At 58.5% G+C, this 21,993-nt stretch overlaps 8 protein-coding genes across 8 annotated transcripts; all 8 read right to left on the bottom strand.

The window, feature by feature from the left end:
- Window positions 1-988: 988 nt before the first annotated feature.
- Window positions 989-3,763, bottom strand: LMJF_35_4540 (conserved hypothetical protein; the record flags this gene model as incomplete). Its single annotated transcript, XM_003722803.1, has 1 exon — window positions 989-3,763. The coding sequence occupies one exon, from the start codon at window positions 3,761-3,763 to the stop codon at window positions 989-991; it is 2,775 nt and encodes a 924-aa protein (XP_003722851.1).
- A 1,788-nt stretch (window positions 3,764-5,551) lies between these two features.
- Window positions 5,552-7,702, bottom strand: LMJF_35_4530 (conserved hypothetical protein; the record flags this gene model as incomplete). The annotated part of the gene is made up of 1 exon (XM_003722802.1): window positions 5,552-7,702. The coding sequence occupies one exon, from the start codon at window positions 7,700-7,702 to the stop codon at window positions 5,552-5,554; it is 2,151 nt and encodes a 716-aa protein (XP_003722850.1).
- Window positions 7,703-8,659: 957 nt separating this feature from the next.
- On the bottom strand, window positions 8,660-9,451 carry LMJF_35_4520 (hypothetical protein; the record flags this gene model as incomplete). Its single annotated transcript, XM_003722801.1, has 1 exon — window positions 8,660-9,451. The coding sequence occupies one exon, from the start codon at window positions 9,449-9,451 to the stop codon at window positions 8,660-8,662; it is 792 nt and encodes a 263-aa protein (XP_003722849.1).
- Window positions 9,452-10,408: 957 nt separating this feature from the next.
- LMJF_35_4510 (conserved hypothetical protein) lies at window positions 10,409-11,104 on the bottom strand (the record flags this gene model as incomplete). The annotated part of the gene is made up of 1 exon (XM_003722800.1): window positions 10,409-11,104. One exon carries the CDS (start codon window positions 11,102-11,104, stop codon window positions 10,409-10,411), a length of 696 nt encoding a protein of 231 aa, XP_003722848.1.
- A 710-nt stretch (window positions 11,105-11,814) lies between these two features.
- Window positions 11,815-12,063, bottom strand: LMJF_35_4500 (putative anaphase promoting complex subunit protein; the record flags this gene model as incomplete). Its single annotated transcript, XM_003722799.1, has 1 exon — window positions 11,815-12,063. The coding sequence occupies one exon, from the start codon at window positions 12,061-12,063 to the stop codon at window positions 11,815-11,817; it is 249 nt and encodes an 82-aa protein (XP_003722847.1).
- Window positions 12,064-13,259: 1,196 nt separating this feature from the next.
- LMJF_35_4490 (conserved hypothetical protein) lies at window positions 13,260-17,723 on the bottom strand (the record flags this gene model as incomplete). Its single annotated transcript, XM_003722798.1, has 1 exon — window positions 13,260-17,723. The coding sequence occupies one exon, from the start codon at window positions 17,721-17,723 to the stop codon at window positions 13,260-13,262; it is 4,464 nt and encodes a 1,487-aa protein (XP_003722846.1).
- A 1,866-nt stretch (window positions 17,724-19,589) lies between these two features.
- On the bottom strand, window positions 19,590-19,940 carry LMJF_35_4480 (conserved hypothetical protein; the record flags this gene model as incomplete). Its single annotated transcript, XM_003722797.1, has 1 exon — window positions 19,590-19,940. One exon carries the CDS (start codon window positions 19,938-19,940, stop codon window positions 19,590-19,592), a length of 351 nt encoding a protein of 116 aa, XP_003722845.1.
- Window positions 19,941-21,329: 1,389 nt separating this feature from the next.
- On the bottom strand, window positions 21,330-21,929 carry LMJF_35_4470 (conserved hypothetical protein; the record flags this gene model as incomplete). Its single annotated transcript, XM_003722796.1, has 1 exon — window positions 21,330-21,929. The coding sequence occupies one exon, from the start codon at window positions 21,927-21,929 to the stop codon at window positions 21,330-21,332; it is 600 nt and encodes a 199-aa protein (XP_003722844.1).
- Window positions 21,930-21,993: the final 64 nt, after the last annotated feature.

The raw sequence follows: 21,993 nt of genomic DNA, 5'->3' as shown, positions 1-21,993 counted from the left end.
CGTGCGTGGGTGTTCCTCTTTTTTTCTCAACTGTCCACGCGAACTTTGAAAGTGCGCAGTCGCAAGCGCACGCGCGCGGCGTCGTTATCGAAAAATTCTGCGAGGACACCGGAGGAGGTCGCTTCGGGAGCGAAATCGCAGCGATAGAGAGCCCGTCGTTGACGCCAACGTCTACAACGCAGCACAGAATGTTCTTCAAAAGAGAAGCGCGCGCGCACACACACGCACGACCCAGGAGAGGTGAAACGCAGACAACAACAAAAAAAAATAAGAGGAAAACACCTTGGAAAAAGGGAGAGAAGGTCTATGCAGGGTTGTGCGTGACGTCAGTGAAGGCAACTGAAGAACTCACATGCGGGCGAGATGTCCCCCGCAGCAAACAAGCAGAGCGGCAAAATGTTTAGGCGTGATGGAAGGAGAGGGAGAGAGAGAGCGAGACAGCGAGAAGTGAGGGAAGATGCGATGAAAAAACAGATGAATAAGCGGCCCGACACGTGAGGGAGAGAGAGCGAAAGGTATAAGGTTCTGCGCGAAAGGCGTGCACGCAGTCCTGCGTGAGCCTCGCCGCGGCTGTCTCGGGGGATATCATCCGATACAGACTCACATAAAGTGCTTGCGCGTGCGTAAGTGTGAGATGAGAGAATAGGCACGTGAGTGCGGTGCGCGTCGGCACACATCTTCACGACGTGCGGCTCGGTGTGGTAAGAGTGAAGGTGAGGGGGTCATGTCCACGCTAAATCGTTTTTGAGCACTATTGTACTGAGCAACGGTGATATTTTGTTCCTGCACAGTTCTCGCAAAAAAAAAAAACAAAAAAAATCAACATAGCAAACGGCGTTTTTCTCTCCCATCTGAACAGCGGATATCGAGAAGGATGGAGGTGTGTGTGTGTGTGTGTGTGCACGCTTGTTGACCACATCACCCATCGCACTCCTCGACGAAAGACGATCTTCCACACGCCCTGCCCCGCAGGGCTTTCTTGTCGGCCTTAATCGTTGACGAGGGCACTCCTGTAGTTCATTATGCCAAAGCAGAAAGATGCACCACGCTGGCGACACTCGTTGGCCGCCTTCTCCACGTCCGTCACCATCATCCGCGCCATCGCCGCCCCGGTGGTGACGAGGTGTAGCCGCGCGAAGTTCCCCGGAAGCTGGTAGGACAGTACAACCTTGAAAGGGTACTGCGGGTGGATAGCGATGCCCACAAAGGCCAGATCTAAGCTCCAGAGGACACGCCGCTTGTACTCACCTGTTAGCAGCTCTTGCGAGCGCACTCTCTCCGGAACGCTGATGGGAATCTCCAAGAAAAGTAGCTCCCTCCCCTCCGTACCGGCGGCCGCCGAAGGAAGCACCATGCAGACCGGCGTTCCCGGTGGTGCGATGGGAGGCGCTTGGCTGTCCGAGTGCCACTCGCTGGCTATCTCGCACCGAACCGAGAGCTCCGTGGTTGTGTTAGTCAAAATGAAGTGCATCGATTGCGTGTACTGAGGCGAAAGCTGCCACAGTGTTGTTTGCAGCAGGTCGACGCCGTTCCCCTGGATGTGACACGCAAACGCACGCCGCATCAAGAGAAAAATCAGATACAGATTCAGCTCACACTCGGCATCCGACACCGGTGAGCGAGTTGAGTAGTCAAAGGCGCGCACGATGCTGTCCTGCAGAGCGTGGTATGCGATCGTCCATTGTGCCGCCTCACGCGGCTGCTGGTGAGATCTGGGGAGGAGCGGCGGCCACGCACTCAGGACGAGACTGCACTCATCCGACAGCAGAAGAGGAAAGGAGGGGAAAAAAAGGTACAGGCACTTCTTGCTGTTGGGCTGCACCGCCGTCTCCAGCAGCGGCGAATGCGCCTGCTCTGCCGTCTTCATCCACATTGCTGCTTCCTTCAGCTTCAGAAACATTGGCGCGTAGGGGTCTCGGATCGGCAGCGGTGTCTCCTCGTCCACTGATTCGATGTCGCAGAAGGAAATGCGAGAGAGCGGCACGACTCTGTCCGCATCCTTCTGCTCCTGCACCGTCTTCTGTATCACCGAGGCGTACTGCTTCGCGCAGTCCAGCAACAGACGCTGCACCAGCTTCATCATCTCAAGGTACACGTTTGCCCAGTCGACCTTTCCCGGCGCCGCACTCGGAATCACTTCGAGCAGCAGCGACAGCAAGGCAGTCACGCAGCTGAGTCGAGTTGCCTGGAAGTACTTTACTTGGGTATAAAGCGCGGCGACTACGTGGGGTATGAGGAACACGAACGCATTGGGGGTGTCGGTCCGCGGCGATGGCCACACTTTCTGAACGAACTTCTCCTTTGGGGGCGGAATCGTGGAGCTTGGACCACCGATCAGCACCATCCCCGTTTGCTGGTACGGTGTTTCGGCGTAGAAGAAATGACCAAGCGAGCTGGGGAACCGCAGCGGTGGCGAAGGCGAAACCGATGAGGTGGGCGGAGGTCTTGTCCGCGAAAGCGCGTACCGACAGACGGCCACCACCGGCTCATGCAGGTCCACACGTGTGGACTCCAACACCATGGACGCCACGGTGAAGCGCGAGGTCCCGGAGGATGAGTTGAACGGCTCCAAGAAGAAGTTGACTAACGCGGCGGCAACGCAAGCGTCGGTGTTCACCTGTGACCAATAAAAGAGGAACGCCAACACAACGCACGCAGGCACATACGAGTCGCTGGGTTGCGCACCAGGTGCTGCGCACTTGGCACACGTCACACTCGCTGCCGAGGAGGCAAAAGCGACGCCGGCAGAATCCACCTCATCCTCGATGATGCCGCGGAAGCGTGGAAAGAGAACTCGCTGCGTCACCGCCGCCGCTTGCGCACCCGCGTTGGACACCGGCGTGCGACAAAGATCATTTATGTAGAGCAGCTCGTCCTCCACGTCCTCCAGTTGCATCGTCAGCACACGAGTGTTCACCACTAGGGGGGCTCGAGTGGCAGGCGACGGCGGTGTCGCAGCAGCTTCCGAGGAGGGAAAAACCGCCACACTGGGGTCGCTGGAAGCGCGTGAGAAACTCTCCGTCCATTGTAGGGTGATCCAGGACGGAACACGCGCTGCAAGGCGCACGATCTGCGCACTCACGAAGTGCAATACGCTTCGAAAGACGTCAGCGATGGACGCATCTATGAAGGCAGACACCGCCGTATCCTGTAACTGTGCGATGGTGACGATGATCTGCTTGGCGGCGGTGCGCACCATGACATCCTCCGAGCCCAGCAGCCTCACAGCCCGATCCCAGAGCGGAAAGGCCCTGTCTTGCACTTCGAAGAAGAGCGGCACTGTGTCGGGTGTACACCGCAGGGCTAAAGACTTCAGGAAGGACACGTATAGCGAGACGAATTCGTCATCGTGGATGTCGAACTCGACGGCGACCATGCGATTGATGTGGTTGTTGCTGCAGAGGTAGTAGAGCGACGGCGTCCGCGACAGGTTCTGCAGCATGAACGTGACACTCTGCAGGCTCTGCAGTTTTACAGGCGACGGCATTAGACCATTCGTGACGAGGCGCTCGAGTGTGTTCATGACGTCACGCTCCAGCAACCGCTCAAACCACTCGTGGCGGTTGCTGTCCATCCAGACGAGCACCTCGGTGAGCTCCCGCATGTGCTTAAGGGAGGCATCGATCAGCTTGTTCTTGCGCTCGGCATCGCCTGCGTCGCCAAGAAGTTTTTCCTCAATACTCTCGACCTCCGTGCACAGCCGGTTAGCATTCTCCAGGGAGAACTTGTCCAGTCGGCTAAACGCTTCCTTTATCTTGTCCATCTCGCTGCTATTCAGGAAAAAGGGAAGATGATATCCCTGTAGCGGCTACTGCGTGTAGGTTCGCGTTCTCCGCTCCACCGTATGTGTGTGACACACACACACACACACACACACACACACACACACAAACACAAACCCGCAAGAGGTCACTCTCACCAGCGCTTATTCTGCGCAGCTGACATGTCGTTGCGAACGCCGGCGAGTAACCAGAGTGACCAAGAAGGACAACCACGGGTGCTATTTCTCGGTCCATCGTGAGAGAGAGGGAGATGAGTGTGTAGAGCGCACCACAGCAGCACAGCAAACAAGAGAGAAGAAGCGGTAATTGATAGAGATAGGGAAAAGTGAAGCGACGCGCCGAACAAGGTGAGTGTCATGTTTTTTTCTTTTCCGTCAATGCGTCCGTGTCTCTGTCACCGGCCATGACGTCAACGCCACTCCACACACAAACACACACACACAGACGCCCTCTGGCCTGTCACAGGCCCCATCGAGTCCTACGACGCAGCGCGGCCCACGAGCCCTACAGCAACACACCGACGCAGCCATCTGAGAGCACGGCCCCCCTGCCCCGAGCTCTACCAACCTCTTTGCCCCGCCCCCCGCTGCCCCGCAGGTCGCCTCGCAGCCGCTCCCATCATGCCGGTCGCCACCCGCGGCGTCCCTCCTCGGAGGAGGAGGGTGTGGCGCTCAGGGCCCCACACACACCAGCAGGCGGTGGTGAGGGCCGGGTGACAGATGCGCTGGAGCCGCGCAGGCGCGTCTGCACTGCCGCAGGCCGCTCCGACGCAACGCCATCCAGGACCTGACACACTGCCGACATCCGTCGCGATGCAGCGCACTGGCTTCCCTACGTCGTAGGCACATGGACCCCGTCAGCACCAGAGGAGGTGGAGCGCTGCATTGGCAGGGGATAGAAGGGGGGGGGGAGGGCTGTTTGGCTTCCTCCTATACGCCCAAAGAGCTGGGGCACCGAGCTCTGTCACACCACCGCACTGCGGTGTGCTCCCTCCCTCCCGCCATCAACGGGCGAGGTCGACGCTACGCAGTAAGAGACGGATGAAAAAGAGGATGGACTCGCAGACTAGTCAGGCTGGAGCACACACACATACACACAGAGCGGATCAAAGGCAGAGAAACACTCAACGAAACAAGTGAGAGCTGCTGGGAAGCAAAGTGAGAAGGCGTTGTGCGGTGCATGGGCGTTGTCGGCGTGCACCGGTGAAAGCGCAAGGCGGTGAAAAGAGATGGACCTCCGTTCGAGGGCGTGCCTCTGCGAACTGCCTTTCGAAGGTTCGCATGCGAGGTAGGGGGCCGGCGATGTCAGCGATGCAGAGTGGCTGTACGGGTATCCGCAGCGCATCACTATACCCCCTTGATATGACCAGGAGAAGCTCTCGAGAGGTGAGGGGAGGATGCGTAGTGGAATTGTAAGGAGACCAGAGAACGGGGAAAGCCGATACATTCCCCCCAAAAAAAAGGGTGTTTAGTGAGGCATCATAGGTGCTGCTTATTGCCGCTGCTAAGATTGCACGGCGGTGGAAGAGCGGCCACCCACTCTGTGCGACATATACACCCTCCTGAAGAGTCATTGCGCACCTGTTTCCCTTTAGCTGTAAAGCTTGCTCTGTAATCATCGGTTACCCTCTTGGGAAGCCTCCGAAAGCACAACGTAGCGGGATTGATAGTAACGTTCCGGAGACCGCACATGACCGAAGAGCTTTAGCGCAGAGAACAGCCTTCACGCTCGACATGAGCAGCGGCGGTTCGACCTCGTCGGCTGCCCCTTCATCCGTCTGCCCTGCCGCTCTCCGCGTTTTGCTGCTCACGCTCCTTCTTGCCGAGCAGGCGCAGCAGCAGCTGCACGCGCTCACGGATAGTCGGCTGCGGGCGACTGGCTACGAGCACATTCTTCAGCCCAGCCATGACGAGCGTAGGATTGCCGTCGGCGAAGAAGTCCACGAAGCCAACGTAGAACATCGGGGACGGCGTGATGGTGAAGCCGGCAATGCGGAAGCACCCGTCCGTGGAACTGAAGGGCACGGATACGACCACCTGCCCCATCGTGCTCACGACCAGCTCTGCGCCACCCTTTGCGTTATAGACGCATGTCACGCACAGCAGACCACGACTCAGGATGTGGCCCGCTATGGTGGTCTCCTCGGCTCCTGCCGCGCCGTTCGAGAAACTCCGATTCACGGGGGACGTGGAAAGGCTGCTGGAGGCAAGTGGCGGGCTCGCAGGAGAGGGGTTGCTCCGTCCCGGCTTCCGCTGCTGTTGTTGCCGCTGAAGCTGCGACAGTGGGAGGCGGCGCTGGCTGAAGAAGTGACGCAGGGTGCACAAATCGTGGAAGTGTTTCGAGCTAATGGGCTCGCCATCGAGGCTCGCCAGAGACAAGTTCACGGCGGTGAACGTAGGCTGCTGCCCATTCGCAAGTGTGATGACTTGCGGGATATCTGCGACGTTTTGCGTAATGGCGGCTCCGCTGTTGATGGCGCGCAGCACCAGAAGGTGACCGGCGCTATCAAGAATCACCAGTGCGGCGAAGTCGACCCCTTCATGCCGCGCAAACTCGTCTGCCTGACTCGAAAAGCTGCCGTTCCTCAGCGTGTCCTCCGCCATGGCGTCGTCCAGGAGGCCATCCACGACAGCGTTGCGGGTCTGCGATCGGTCATTCTCCCGTTTCGTCTGCACAAACATCACATCAGCCACGGGCCCGCTGACTCGCAGCACCAGGCGCTGCGAGGTGAGTCCCAGCAGGTAGACCCGACCGTCAGTCGCCCCGGCCGCCGCGATCACGCTTGTCGTGGTAGACTGCACAGCAAAGGCGCAGATGACGCGGTCTGGCTGAAACTGCAGCAGCCACGCTGCCACCTCTTTGCCTGTTGACGGCTCCGCACGCACTTGGATGCAGCAGTTGGCACAAGCGCTGCCGACACACGGGGAGACAGCCGCCGTCGCTTCAGCAGCGCCACGGGTATGGCACGGTGATACGGTAAGGAAGAGCAGCTCGCCGCGCCGCCGTGCTGATGCTACTGCCGAGGTGCCGCCCAGCTCTGCCGCAGCGGCGGCAGTGCCAACAGTCGGGTGCGACTGCTTCACAACTGTGTTGGCAGGCCCGCTGTTGGTGCTGGCCCCTGCGTCGGACTGGCCGAAGTGTCCCGCAGACAGCGTCGTCGAGCCTAACGGGGAGTATACAGAGCACATCACAACATGATTTTGTGCCGTCTTGTTTTCGGAAGCTGCCATAGCAGGGTGGTAAAACAAACGAAGCACAAACTGCATCGGGCACAAGGGTAGAGCATCATGAGCCACCACATGCACCAGCCCTGCTTCCACGTGTCTGCCGCTGCTGCCAACGCTCCCTGCCGAGGACGGCGCCAGGATACACCGCAACTGAGCCATGAGGACCGTTATGTGGTGCCGCAGCGTGGCATCGGACCAAGCAACCACAATAGCGATCGTGTCGTCCTCTGCAGTTTCCTGCGCCGCATGGGCATAGTTCCCATCCTCACCTGCGACGAGGCAGGCGGTGACAGCGACAATGCTGGCACAGCTTCCCTTTGTGTGCGGCAGTATGGCGGTGCCACTGCGAGACACGGCCGCGCTCTCGCCCTCGCGCGCAGTGGCGTTTGACCGCCCTCCTCCACCCTCGAGCGACGACACCGGCCGCCAGAGGAGCCGTGTGAGGAGGCGGTGGCGACCATAGCGCCGCTGGGTGAGATCTGGGCCAAGAATGGCGATTCCGTCGGCCATCCCGACCACGCAGGCCGAAAAGCCGTGTAGGCTTCGGGGCTTGTAGGAGATGACAGCCACGCAGCCAACGCGTGGCACGCCAGGCAGATCAGTTTCTTCGCCGCAGGTGCTGGGCAGCATTGTCTGCCCCGCCACTCCACCGATTGTGGCTGCTGATATCGATGAGTCCTTCAGGGTGGTCATCACCCCTGAAAACGGAAAACAAAAGGGATCTTCAGGAAAGCTAGATGGGGACGGCGTGTGCACAGGGCCGTCACATTTTCACAGCGACTCCGCACCAACCTTGATGTGCACTTCGACGGATTGAAGCGCCTTCCTGTGAGGGGGGAGGAGGGGGGGAGCAAGGGGAGAGTCGAGTGAGCGCAGCGCCCAAGAGAAGGAGATGCAGAGCGAGGGTGGAGCAGCGTCTATCGAAACGCATGCGTCGAGCATTCCTGCCCTGGAGAGCGGCCTTCTCACACGCACAAACTGAGCGGTATGGCAAGCGGGGGAGGAGAGGGGAGGGGGGGGAGGAATAGGCATGTCTTGCCGCTATGCAGCTGAAAAAAAAGCGACACGACAATGCGTCATGTGCTACGATTCCACTGAGAGATATCTTCGATTTGGTGCCATGGGTACTGGGCTCAGACACGAGGAGAAGGAGCGACGGGCGGCTCCAGATTCTAGTTGATTCTTCGTGTGGTGCTCTTGACATGGTTGTAAGATAGTGGGCTGCACTGCCGGGAAGCCGTGGTCTTGCCCCCGAAGACACTGACATAGACTCAGAAGAAGGTGTCAGCACACTAGATCACCAAAAGAATATATGGCCAGAGAGACAGAGCGCACGAGCACGGTGTCTGAGTGCAGGGTGCACAGTGCACCGCATAACCGCCCAACACCAAAGCAGCAGACTACCCTTTCACTGTGTGCCGGATGGAAAGGGGGAGAAGAGAGGAGGGCAAAGTGCCGCAAGCAACATCCGCAAGCACCGTCAACTACCCGTCGGACGACAGAGGAAAAAGTAGCAGAGCAGGACACAGCTACACCACCGTGCTTGGCCAACAAAGCAGTGTGCCGCACGTTTCCGCCATGGACAGCAACGTGCAAACAAACGCAATGACGGGCGTCAGCCAAGGCGAGCATCTGTAGACGTTTTGCTCGTCAGTTTCTCACGTCACCTCCTTCTCCCTTTCCCACCCTACGCGGGGCAAGTGCGTCGCTGACGGGCGCCGTCGATTTCGACGCGCTCGCCTTTTTCGGTGCCGCCTCCACGCACGGCGCCTTCTCAGTTTTCTTCACCGCGTTCATTGCTGCAATTCGCTCCTTGATCGCCTTTTCCAACTCAGCCTTCATGGCGGGGCGGTAGCCGAGGAAGAAGAGCACCTCCAGCCAGACAAAGAACACCGCTGCGTGGATTGCCTGCAGCGGATCCTCCATGAAGGCTGGCTGGCGGCCCTCGATAAACTTGTGCCCCACGATCTGCGCTGCCCACCCGAGGACGTGCATCCCAATGCTGACCGGTACGTGGCGGATGAGCACCCGTGAGCCAAGGTATTCCATGGCCGCTATCATCGGCGCGTAGAGTGTCCCCGCACTCGGCTCCATCTTGATGAAAGAGACCGTGTAGAAGGCGGTGACGATGTGGGAGAGGTTGACGCCGCCGGTGATGGGCACACGCGCAAGGAAGCTCATGGCGGTAGTGAAAATGACCGGTACGAAGATCACATGAATCAATTGGTTTGACCGCTTGTGATGATACGCCCCGTAGAAGACGAAGCTCTTCCTTAGGTCGAAGTAGTTCTCCAAGTACGCGAGCATGGCTTTGCAGTTGTGGTCGTGATGATGGAGCTGATAGGCTGAAGCAGATGTTGATGGCGCCCGTTGTAAGACGACTGTGGTGGGATAACTCAGCGTGTGAGAAGTGGCTGAAAAAAGGATCCCTGTATGGGGCATTGCAGCGCCGGAGAGAAGCGAGCATACATGCCCACACACAAAACAGAAGAAGGATGGACAGAGGAGGACGAGGAAGAGCGATGAGTGCTCTGGGTGTGATTTCGTCGATACATAAAGAGAGAGCGAAGCGAGAACGTCACAGCAACTCGACACGCTCCTAAACGGGGTGACGCTCCTAGCATCGATTACGCAGGGAGCCGCTCCTGCCACGCTCTACAGCCGTCTCCAATTTCGTACGTCGCTGCGTTGCCGCAGTTCGGTACTCTTCCCCTTTTCGCTTTGCCTTTCCTGCTTTTTGTCCGCTGCCGGGAGGATATCTTCCCTCCCTCCACACCACAGCCACCACCTGCTGCGCATGCTACCCCCTCCCGCTTCCCTCCTTCGTTCCTTTCCTCTCTTGGGCAACGTTACGGGGAAGGATGACTGAGAGGAATATAGAAGGCACAAAAAGCCTGAAAGAGAGCAGTGATACAAGACAGGAAGAAGGCCTCCGCTCGCGCCAGCAGTCCGCGCACTTACAACAACAAAGAAACGAATACAGTCACTTATCGTGGCGATGGCGCACGCGTGGCACAACACGTACACAGACGTCTCTGCAGCTTTCACTGTAACCACACGGAGGACTAGTGAGCAATGATGGCAAGCGAGAGGGGGGGGGGAGAAGGGAGAGGAAGAAACAAACACGCAACAGCAGATCTTCATGAGCAACGCAGATGCGCCCTCCTTTCCCTACAAAACTGTCAAGCCTGTTCGCCGCAAACCGACACGACCGAAAGGCACGACGACTCTCCACAGAGGGGTTCACCGTACGCTGGCGCGCCGCGAAGAGGCTCCCCCTTTGTATTCGCGCACGCCTCGCTAGACACACTAATAATAAGTAGAGAGAGGAAATCTACCAACAACAGAGGCCCCCTCCCCCTTCATCTCCGCAATTAGCAACGACGAAACTTTGCCGGCCTACGCGCCAACCTTGGAGAGGCCCACCAGCTCATACCCGCTGTACTGCAGAGTTGCCTTGATGTTCGCCTCTGCTTGGGCCTCCTTGTGTCGCAGCTGTGCCGCGGCGAAGGCGTCTGTAGCGGACTGGATGTTGCGCAGACACCGGTTCCACCACATCTTTACGTGGAACATGGTCTCCGTGTGGAGGGTGCTCTTGGCTTGAGTGAGCTGCGTCTCCACCTCCTTGTCCTTTTCCACCATCTTGGCGTACAGCTCGTCGTACGTGCTCGGCGCAGTGAAGACCGGCACGATGGAGATGCGGTCTTGCATCGCCATTCGGTTACGTTCCACAATGCGGTCGACCTGAAGCTGCTCCTCCTCCACGTGGTTGCGGATGCCCGTGCTGAGGAAGAAGTACACCAGCGCTACGCTAGCTGTGCCGACACCGAGTGAGACGGTGAAGACCTGCATGCGACGGAGGCTAATAAACGGCTTCGGCTCCACGTACGACTGCAGCCTCTCTGGGGCCTCGGTCGCCGGCGGAATGAAATCGGACGGCGACCGGGTTGCCGTGTGCACGTGCTTGTACTCGGTCTTCGTGCCCGTCGCCGAGCTTTTCGCAACACTTCCCAGAGATGAACTGACAGTTTGGAGGTCGCTACCGCCACCAGCGGCCGCTGCCGCAGCGGCAAATCGAGCAGCGCAACGACGCATTAAGGGATGAAAGTGGGTGCGGGGGGGAGGGAGTCGCTTTACGATCTCGATGTGACTGACACTGGCCTTCTTCCCACACACCAGCGGTTCTTTGTTTCCCGCGCACAACGCTGTCGATGAAAGGGTGCCGGTGGCTGTGCGCACGCGTGTTATGGGTGTGGGGAGGGGGCTGCCGGGGCTTGTGCCGGCAGTGAGCCGAAACGTAATGAGAGTGGAAGGGGTTAGGGTAAGGGGCCCAAGAAGTCCGAGGGCACAGGAGAGCGTAGAAGGAGAGAGCGAGGGCGAACGCGGAGCGCGATGTCATCGGCGAGGAAGTAAGGAATACTAGGGAGCAGCTGACGCCGGCGTATTGAACTCGCGCGCTCTCGCACGAGCAAAGCCCCCGTGAGTACTGGTGAAAGACGCCGACGTGCGGGTTCACCTTGCAGAGTGCGTGCGCCTACATGATACCAAGCTGTCTTGGCCAATGCCAAGGTGTACTTCCGATGCTATACTTTCTTATCTGTGCGGGGAAAAATAATGAGAAAGCAGTAACAGCCGAGATTCTGCCGCACGCAGGGAGAGAGGGATATCAGGCATGCACAGCACCAACCGTGCCTTGTAGAGAGAAGGGGGTTCTCCACAACGTCGGTGACACAATACGGATGCTAGACAGCGCATCTCAAAGGTGGTGGCGACTTCGGACGGGCCATGTTGCACTGATTCCCGTTCTACATTTGCCACGGCGCACGGCACGTCGGGCACTCGGGCTGGCCCTCCTCCTTCTCCAAGGCCCGTGTGATGCAGTGCAAGTGAAACGTATGGTGGCAGGGGCTCGTCAGGATGGGGCAGTCGTCGCCCGGCACGCGGCAAGTGGGGCAGGCTGCCTCGTACTCTTGACGACAGATGCCACAAGTTTCGCCCTTGCAGTCCCACATCCACTTCGCCACGAGGTGGACGCTCTTTATCTTGACATCCATGGCGCACGTTTGATAATTTTTTTTCGGTCTATAGAGGCATGCAGGAAGCTAGGGTGCGCGGTAGTGGGGACGGGCGAGCAGGCTGTTTTTTCGTAGATGCGAGAGGGGACGGAAGTATGAGCCAAACACACAGAGCCCCCTTTTTGTCAGTTCTACTCAGCTCCAAGCAGGGACCATCTGCGTTCCGTGGCGAACCGTGCAAGAGGAGAGGCGAGGTGAGTAACGAGCTGAATGAGAGGGAGAGGTGAGAGAGAGACCATCGCGTGAGCGGCGGCACGGTCACCAGTGAACGCGTTCCTCAGCAGCTGTCCTCCCAAAAAGACGCGGTGACCTTTGCCGATGACGACGACCTACGCTGCACACGGATATCTGAGGGGAGAAAAGGGGTTGCGGTGGCTCTACAACACCCACCCAACTAGCGGCAATGATATCTCTTGCTTTTTTGCACTTCCAAATTTTCTCTTTGAGTCTTCAAATGCTCCCTGATGATACTGGCCTCCTCACCGTGGCATCAGGGCCTCATTATACCCCCACTCTTTGTGGGGGATTCCAAGCAGTCTGCAGCCTGCCCTCGGGTACGGCTGGCGGACTCTTGACGTCGGCGCACAGGTCTGTATCGGCGCTGTGCCAAGGAGACACACAGCCACGACGACGCTTGGGCCAGCTCAGCACAAATCGTGTCCGCGATGCAGCAGCGATAGAAGAGAGGCGGTTGTGCGTGCGTTTATATCTGTCGACGTTGTTGCATGGGCATGGTGCACTGAGCACACACACACACACAAAAAAAAAAAAGAAAAACGGGGAAAAAGCGCTGCTCTATTCGACATGTAAACAGAGAGGCGACGGGGACGTGGAGAGGGCCGATAGCGAAAAGACAATCGAAAAATCACCTCTGTGCATCTGCAGGCGTCCCTTGACGCACAAACCCGCACGTGCAGGGCCGCTGATGTCCTCGCGTGTGCGTGTTTGTGCAGGTGTACATCTTGACTTCGGAGAGCACAGGCAACATAGAAACGCACAAGATACGAGAGAGGCGTCTAGAGTAAACGAAGTAAAAACGGAGGAGCACGCGTGCGCTCCGAGGACCCAACAACCAAAGAAAAAAAAGGCCCACAGGAGTACAAGCATACACGCGCACAGCGGGTATCGTCGTGAGAAGGACCGGTAGCACGCCGGCATCGTCACCAAGCTGAACCTCATGTAGCGCCATCAATCGAGGCCTCCTTGCGTGCACGCACCCGCTCCACAATGCGGTCAATCTCCACGTCCAGCGCTGGCGAGACTGCGGCGGAAACAGCAGCAGAGCGTACGCTTGTCATTCTAGCGTGCTGAGACGCGCGCGAATGGCGGTACCTCTCAGCCGACGCCGTCGGCAAGGCGTGCACAGAGGTTTTGCTGGTGAGTATGAACGAAGCAGACGCTCGCCCTAACCCTGCCCTTGCAGAAGAGGTGCCGATGGGAGAGGCCACGAGATTCGTTGAGGCTAACAGACGACTAGAAAGGGGCACAGGCAGCGATCGCGCACCACCCTGCCGGGCGAGATCGCCGCCGCCGCTTTTAGAGACGATCGACTCCTCGTCTGTGACCACGACCGCCCACGCACCGGTGGTCGATGGGGAGCTGGACGATGGTTCCTGGGGGCCACCGAGGCGGCTCGACGGGTGCGACACAGGCAAGGACGAAACCTGCCCTTCGCCCGGCATATTAGAGAGCACAGAGCCGTCGGAGCCGAATGTGTTGGCGGTCGTTCTGGGTAAGCCGCGTTCTTGCACTCTGGAGCCGATCTCCGCCACGCGCTGCATCAGCCGCGCAGCCAGCACGACCGAGCTGCTGCAATCGCCGCCACCGAGGTCAGACGAGCTCGCTGAGGCCGAACGGCTGCTGTGGTGACTGCTCACCGTCTCGCCTTTCGCATTCACCATCACGTATCGCCGTCGTTCTCCGCGGTGGGCTTTTCGCGCACGCTGCCCGTTGTCGTCGTCGTCGCGTGATCGCAGCTGAAACGGCCGTGATCGCTGCCGGCGCCGCTCCTCGTTCAGTTCCGTCATCTTCAAGCTCTTCAGGCGGTTCGCCTGCATCACCTCGCCAATCGTCGTCGTGGTTGTCAGGAGTCGACCCCGCGCTTGAACGCAGTGACGCAGCTCCTGCCGCAGCGGCTGCTGCATTGCTTGCCGGAGCTGCTCCACCTCTATCGGTGTGGGGCCATCTGGGGCGAACAGGCTTGGACGGAATGTGTACGTGTCTGGTGTTGCGGTAGGAATCCGGTCTTGCGTGGCAGTGCGCGGAAGGACAGGCAGCGCAGCTACGAGCCAGTGGAGCACGCACAGGGCGAGATACACGTAGGCCACGACAAGGGCAACGTTAGTGCCGCTTAGAGGACCATGCGCCCCGTAGGCGTAGCGATTGCTGCAGCTCTCAAGGTGCGCCGTACACAGCACGGCGTCGCCGGCGGCGAGCGCAGCGCACGGCACCACGTGGAGGCGCCTATGAAAGATAGACAGAACATAGGCGGAGAACGCGCACGCAATCGCGCCGAGCACCGCTTGGATGCTGCGCAGAAGGTGAAAGAAGCATGGCTGAGCGCCGCCGAGGGCTAGATAGCGAACCGCGAAGTACGCGATGAGGACGTTGTCGAGGAGGGCGGCAAAGCTGCAGCAGATGCTCACAATGAGACACTTGCCCGGTGCCGCGGGCGGTCCGTAGAGGTGACGATTCGAGAGACCAGCGTGGTATGCGGGGGGAAAGAGACTCGAGAGGATCCCGAGGCAGCCGGAGTCGCTGGCGCTGGCGAGGCCGTCACTGTTTCCACTGCTGCCGACGTCAACACACTGACTCACGCGAACGTCAACGAGGCATACGTCCGTCGTCTTCGTGGCGTACACGATCAACGCGAGACCGAAGAGAACCGCGATGCAACCGAGCGACACGCCAACCGTGAGGCGCACGCACACCGTTCTGAAGAGTGGATGTAAGCCTTGCCGGAGAAGCAGCGTGAAACCCACGTCCGTCTGCACGAGGTTCGGGTAGAGAACCGCGTGAAAGGGCGGCTGCTTTCCCGACTTTAACGACGGTGTCTTGCTGCCATCGCTAGGGCTATTGCCCGGAACAGTGACGACAATGTGTGGGGCCTTATCTGCGGCTGCGCCTGTACCACCCGGTTCGCTTTGCTGCGGCTGTTGTGGATGGGAAGCTGGGTGCTGCTCACACGTCTCTACCCTCGCTTCGACGGCATCCTCCTTCGCCTGTACGGCAGTCACGGCGGGGGCCTTGTGCTTTCCACGACCGGCTCTGCGCCGCGTCTGCAGCCGCTGGGAGCGCTGGTATTCGCGCCACTGCGATGCCACTTGGCGAATAGGCCTGCTGGTGGTCAGGGGGCACCACAGTCCCTGTTCGCGGTCGTAGCTCAGGGCGACGAGCACACGACGCCGCTGCGTCGTGTGCATGACGTCGGCAGAGGGCCGACGGCTGCCTCGGTGTACATGAGGGTGCTTTGCACAGAACGAGGTGGCGGCTTTGCGGTCGGGTGACATGATGAGCGCATCGATACCGCAGTGGTTCAAAAAGCGCAGCACGGACGAGAAGCGCACACAAATGCGCGTTTGGGGGCCCGCCAGCGTCGATGCGGGCGCTGCCGCCGCGGCCACGGCAGCTGTGCGTTGCCTCTCTGCTTCCGAGGCGTCGTCATCCCCGTCTCGTGGTCTGGATTCGCCGCCGCTGCGCGGGCAACGATTTGGCGCGCAGAACTCCCACAGAGCCCTCACCAAGTCGTTGTGAGGCGCCACGCTACCCCAGAGCGCAAAGCTGATGGCTAGGGTAGGGTTGTCAAAGACGGCCAAGGTGTCGTGAAAGTCGAAGACATCGACCACACCCGGCGGTGCGGGTGCCACATCGGGCGGCGCCACTGCCGATGCTGATGCTGATGCGCGCTGCTTGCTCGGGTTGCTGGACGTTAGCGTCTTCACGCGTCCTGCCCTCATGGCGGCCTGCTGGATGTTGGCGATTGGCTCGGCGCGGCCCAGTACCTCGTGCCGCAGCAGCCGCAGCTTCACTGCCAACGTCTTCACGTCAGCGATACTGAAGACGCTGGTGCATGCAATACTCTTGATGTCCCTCTTGCGAAAGTCGAACTGCTGAATGAGCGGTGCAAAGTGCACCAGGTCAGCGGGTGCCGGCCGCTCTGGCTGCAGCTGCGGTCGCGGTGGTGAGTTCAGTGTGGGGGTCAAGATGAGTAACTGGGGCCCACCATGTCCGGAGGTCGACTCAGAGGGCGATGAGGCGGTTGCACTGGAAGCGGGGGGTGATGCACCGGGTGCCCGCGCCGGTGGAGGGCGTAGCGACGGCGGGCCTTGTGGTGGTGGTGCCTCAGGCACAGTCGGTGGGGGTGACGGCTGCGTGTTCGGTCGTGCACGAGCACCGCTGCCGCTTCGCGGCGGCGAGGTTGTGGAGGAAGAGGGGTTAAGGCTCGCTGCACCGTTCCCTCCATTCCCCTGGACGCCCTCACCACTGCCGTCGCTATTGTTGCTGCGGCAGATCGCTAGCAAGGCCAGCGGGGTCTCATGGGTCGTGCGTGCGAGCGGTATGCTCGGTGGTTTGCCGCTGCACAACCCGAGGACATCTCCCTCTGAGCTGCGCGGGCTGTCACAGACCGGCAAAGTCAAGGGCGGCGGGGCGGGAACCAGAGATGGTCTGCTTGCCCCATGTGAGGTGTCCGAGAAGGGTGTGGACAGCTTGTGCGCCTGGACGCTGCTATTGGGGAATGCATGCAGCTGTGACCGCAGCGGTTCTGGGAGGGGGGGAGGGTCAGCGCCCGACTCTGCCAGAGGGCTCGGGGAGGCATCGCACACGGTTCTGGGCAGCTCTGTTGAAGTGGCGTCCAGCTGGCTGGGCTGGGTTGACAGCTGGCTACGCACATTAGGGAATGGATGGCGCTGCAAGGGCGCGACTGTTGCGTGAGGTGAAGTGAGGAAGCCGGAGGAGGCGGCCGCCACCTTTGCGGTAGACTCTTTCGGGTAATCGGACTGCGAGGCAGGGGAGAGGAGAGGTGGGGTGCCGCCTTCCAGCAGCGCGCTTGCTCCACTCTCTGCACCGGATGGCTTTCGTGAGTGTACGAGGACCTGCGTCGAGACAGACGACAAGGCTTTCTCTGGTGGCGAGGCAATGGAGTTCTTGGCGCTGAGGACTGGTGTGAATGACGCCACTTTTGCGGCGGAGGGGTAATTGGAGACGCTGAGGGGGCGCATTGGGCCGGCGCTCTTGAGGGAGCCAACGTTTTCTGTACCGCTCCTCACAAAATCGATGGGGTGGTACGAGTGCTTTTGTGAGTCCTCCAGCCCGACGGAGTCCAGGGAGGTACCCGAGACGCTCAGTGGACTGTTACGCGCATCCATCGCGTACATGTACTCGCCAGCGTGCGCCATCGGTGAGAGCGGCGGGAACTCCGCGGCGTGGTACGAAACGCGAGAGTTGCCGCCCGCATGAAACTGTGCGGCGTTTCCTGTTGGTCCCGTGGAAGTCCGCCGAGTCTGGTCCCGATCTCGGCCGCCGAGGGCGGCCGAGAAAGAAGAGCCACTGTGGTGTGCTGCCGGGTCATACGGTGGCTGAAGCAAGGGGGAGAGGTCGCTCAGGGTTGTCCCATTGCCGCTGGAGGTGCTCTCACTCATGGCTGGGGCGACTGTGGACGACCCCCAAAACAAAAACAAAACGACAATGGTTGAGCGCGCGGCTAGTCGTTGATGTGCGTCGGCGAAGCAACGCCTCCTATGTTACATGAGGGAAAACTGTAGAAGTACCAAAAGGGCATCGGTGTCAGTCGTTGTAGCTGCGGCAAAATGATTGCAGATAAGGACGCCTGGAGAGAGTGAAGTCGATAGGGGGTCCACATCTTCGACCGATAAAAACAAAAGAACATGAACAACATGCAGAGGTGGGCGGCTCGCGAACTACGCAGACGTAGACGTAGGGAGTCGCGAGTGAGTGCGTTCATTCGAAGCTGTTGCTAAGTAGCTACATTCTTCTGCGGTTTTTTGGTTCCTTGTTTTTCTTCGCTCCTTTCAGCTCCAGGATGGTGCAAAGCCTACAGATACATGAAAGCTACGGACACCTCCCCCCCCACCAGGTTGATTCACGCCTGCATGCCTGAACCGCCGCTCTATTCTATGAACTGCACATCAAAACGCGGCTCGTTTTGAGGGTAGACATAAACTTCTCCCTTTTCATGATGCATGTGAACGCGGAGGAAGAGAAAGTGAGTGAGGTGTGTGTGTGTGTGGGGGGGGGGTAGGGAAGGGTTAGAGGGAGGGAGCGACACTGGACGAGTCGAAGATTGCGCTGCCCATCCGAGATGACGACGATCACCACGACAGAAACCTTCAGAGACGTATAAAAGCGAACGGAGGCATCGGAGAGAGGAATACAGGCTACTGCGACTATAAGGCGGCTACCATTATTCGCTTTCATCTTTTTTTTTCTATCTACGTCATTCTCTGAGCGTAGTCGCACACGCGCTGTCATTGTGCCCGTTAGCCCCCCCCCCTTTCCCTCCTTCTTCTATTGATGAACGCGAAGAGCCGTCACCCGCCGGCGTTTTCGTTTAATCCTCCATACCAAAACGGCGATGAGGCGCTCACTTCCATACGGAAGAGAGGCAAGCGTTAAATCGAACAACAAAACGTATAAAACAAATGCGACGAGAAATGATGTTCACATGACGAGCAAGAGCAACATAAGAGAAGAGAAAGCGAACTAAGAAGGGGCCCGTGGCGACAGGCATAAGCATGAAGCCGTGCAGACAAAGCTGTGCACGACGCAAGATGGAAGGGGCCTGTTCAGTGATACAACAAGGGAGAGGGAGAGAGAGGTGTGGACCTGCAGTTTCCAGGGCGAATGCGTCGTTGGCCCCACACGGTAACGTGGATGATCTTCATGCATGCACACAATGGTTTTTCCTTGTCGAGCTTCGCCCACCGCACACCAGAAAACCCGAAAGACCGGAAGAGGGGCAGACGAAGGAAGAGAAAGAGAAATGAGTGGAAATGGCCACCGGATCCTCGAGCGACAAGCAATGGTGCGTATGCGCGCGTACGACAGTTCCGTGCACATAATGACTTATGTTTGAGAGAGAGAGAGAGAGAGAGGCAGCTCAAACAGACACCAAGAAACAACGAAGGAAAGCGTGCAGGCTTGAAGAGGGGTGTTCAACAAAGAAGAACACAAAGAAAATGCACACAATAAAGACGAAGCCTTCGCTAGGCGGGGGGAGAGAGGAGAGAGGCAGTTGCCACGTAGAATTTTCAACCCCACACCACACCTCAATTAAGATTCGAGTCATCGGATCCGTAGCCGCCACCACCACTGACGTTGGCTACTATTTCTTCTTCGTCCTCTTCCTTGTTGCTGTCTTCGCGCACGCGCTTCCGGTAATGAGTCACGCTGTACAAATCCTCAGCGAACTCGAGAAAGTCCTTGTAGTCCATGCACGCCGCTATGTAACTAGTGCAGACACACAGATAGACCGTGTTCGGGGACTTTCACTCTTCTCGAATAGTGGATGCTAGGAAGCGCAGTATCGACTCATCCGACTTCTCCGTGGTAGCCATGAAGCCTTCGATGATGCCCTCGATCAGAGCAATGTACCTCTGAAAAAGCTGATACAGCTGCAGACTACCCTCTGTGTTGGTGTTCACGTCGCTCTCAAAAGCGACGAGTGCGAGCGTGTCGACATTTTGCTCGATGAAGTGCCGCAGGCGATCGGTGTACTTGCCTCGCGAGAAAAAGGTATCAAACTCCTCCAGCAGTGCGCTGGTCTTTGCGTCGGGTAGAGAGGCCGGCGTGGCGACAGCCGAGGCGAGAGAGACCGGCGTGTCTTCCTTTGTCGACATTCTGGGGGAGCTCTACAAGATGAGACACACAGGTAAAGGGTGGCTGATGGGCACAAGTACAGAAACACAGAGATGTGCACCGTGACAACAAAAGGCAGGCTGGACACCACGAACACACGAAGCAGACAAAGAGAGGGAAAATGCGGGAGCGCGTCGTTCATCAACGGTGCAAGACGAAAAAAGAAGGAAAGGGTGGCCGGAAAGACTTACGATGACGAGGACACCGCTGCGCACATGAGCGACAGAAAGCACAGCAAGGTGCGGCGACGAAGGAGAACGCGAGGAAGGGTAGATGATGGAAGCAGACCGAGGAGGCGCGAGTGGGAGTGGGTGGGTTCCACGAATGCGAGAGAGGGAGGACTGATTTCGAGGCAAGCGTGACTCCTTACATACACTGTGGGGGAGCGTAGGCGTGAGGGTAGACGCGGAAAGAGTAGAGCAAGTGTAGCGCTGGCCATGCCCGGCAAGAGAAGGTACACCCTCCCCGAACGAAGGGGGATGTGGGTGGGTCGAAGATGAAAATTACCGCATTTGAGGTGAGCAAGCAATGAAACAACAAGCAGAAGCTGCAGAGCGAGAGCGATATATATATATAGAGAGAGAGATGCGTGGGGTAGTTCGACAGTCAAAGGATGCACAATACAGTGTAGTAAGAGAGAGGCGCTTTAGTAGCATCGAGCAGAAAGAAGGCGACAACGCAACCGCAGCCCGCCAAGGGACAACAACGCGCATGAAAAGCTCTCATGCAGGGCGCGCTTGAGACCTCAGTGGAGGTTTGATGCGAACCGCTGAACGCACTGTGGCACAGCAGTTTCAACACCTGATCAATGAAGCAAACGTGTTTTTCTGTTCTATAAATTACCACAGAGACTTCTTAAATCAGATAGTGAGGAGAGGCATCGCTCCTGGTGGACGTGTGGCTATGAGAATGCGCGTGAGTGCCCGCGCCGTGGGCACTGTTGTAGGGACTCCATCTAGCAGCGACGGTCATAGTTCATACCCAAGTGCAAAGGCCCAAGGATGCATGCACGATCCCACACCTCTCACCCCACACATGCACCGATACTCACAAGTGTTCTCCTCCTGCTATCAGCGCAGTTTCTGAACACTGAATAAAATTAAAAAGAAAAGAAGAGGGGAATCACCTCAGCGCGCACCATTGCTCGATGTCGGGCATGCGCTGCGCCGATGGCGACCCCCTCCTCGACATGGCGCACGCAGCATCAAGTGCTCCTTTTTCGCTTTTTTCGTTCTTCATAGGAAGTGACGTTTTCTCTCTTTTTCTCCGCACACACTCGCACTCACCAAAAATAATAAAAAAAAAGAAGTGACGTAAAAAGTGCGAGGCGAAACGAATAAGGGGAGATGTCACGGTGACGACTGCTTCTCTTACGCGTTGAGATCGCTGATGTCTGCTGCCGGCTCCTCCTCCTCGCACTCGCCGTCGGCCACCTCGGCCCCGTCGTCGTCCAGTTCCTCGTCGTCGGAATCGACGCCCGCGCCCTTGCCCATGGAGGCCATCATTGACTCCATGTCCATGCCACCCATGCCGCCCATCATAGACGCCATGTCCATGCCACCCATGCCGCCCATGTCGCCGTACCCTCCGAAGTTGGACGCAGCGGCCATCTCCTCAGCCTCGTCGTCCTCGTCCTTCCAAAGGTTCCAGTCGGCGGAGAGCCAGCTCTTAGTCGCCTTGGTCGGCTCATCAACGAGACGGTTCCAGTAACCCTGCTCTTTCTTTATGGCACAGATCTGAATTGCCATGCCAAGCACCTTGAAGGTCGATTGCTCCGGGACAATTTCGTTGAGGAGGTGCAGCTCATCCTTGAGAGCGTGCGGCTGGCTGCCGTTGGCGGTGATACCGTTGCCGGAGATGGACACCGTCTTCTCCTGGAAGTTCACCTGGACGTCAGTGGGAGTGCTCGCCTCTACCGTGATGAACAGACGGTCCTTGCGCTCAGCCCACTTGATCGGAAGGTGAGACATGGTGGTCTGCGATGATGATAAATCTGGTGTTTTTTGCTCGTATTTTCAATAAAACCGGAAAGAC

The sequence above is a fragment of the Leishmania major genome, chromosome 35, assembly GCF_000002725.2.
Source record: "Leishmania major strain Friedlin complete genome, chromosome 35".
NCBI classification, from domain to species: domain Eukaryota; phylum Euglenozoa; class Kinetoplastea; order Trypanosomatida; family Trypanosomatidae; genus Leishmania; species Leishmania major.
Note: the sequence above shows the minus strand (reverse complement) of the source record. Positions and strands in the feature narration are given on the sequence as shown.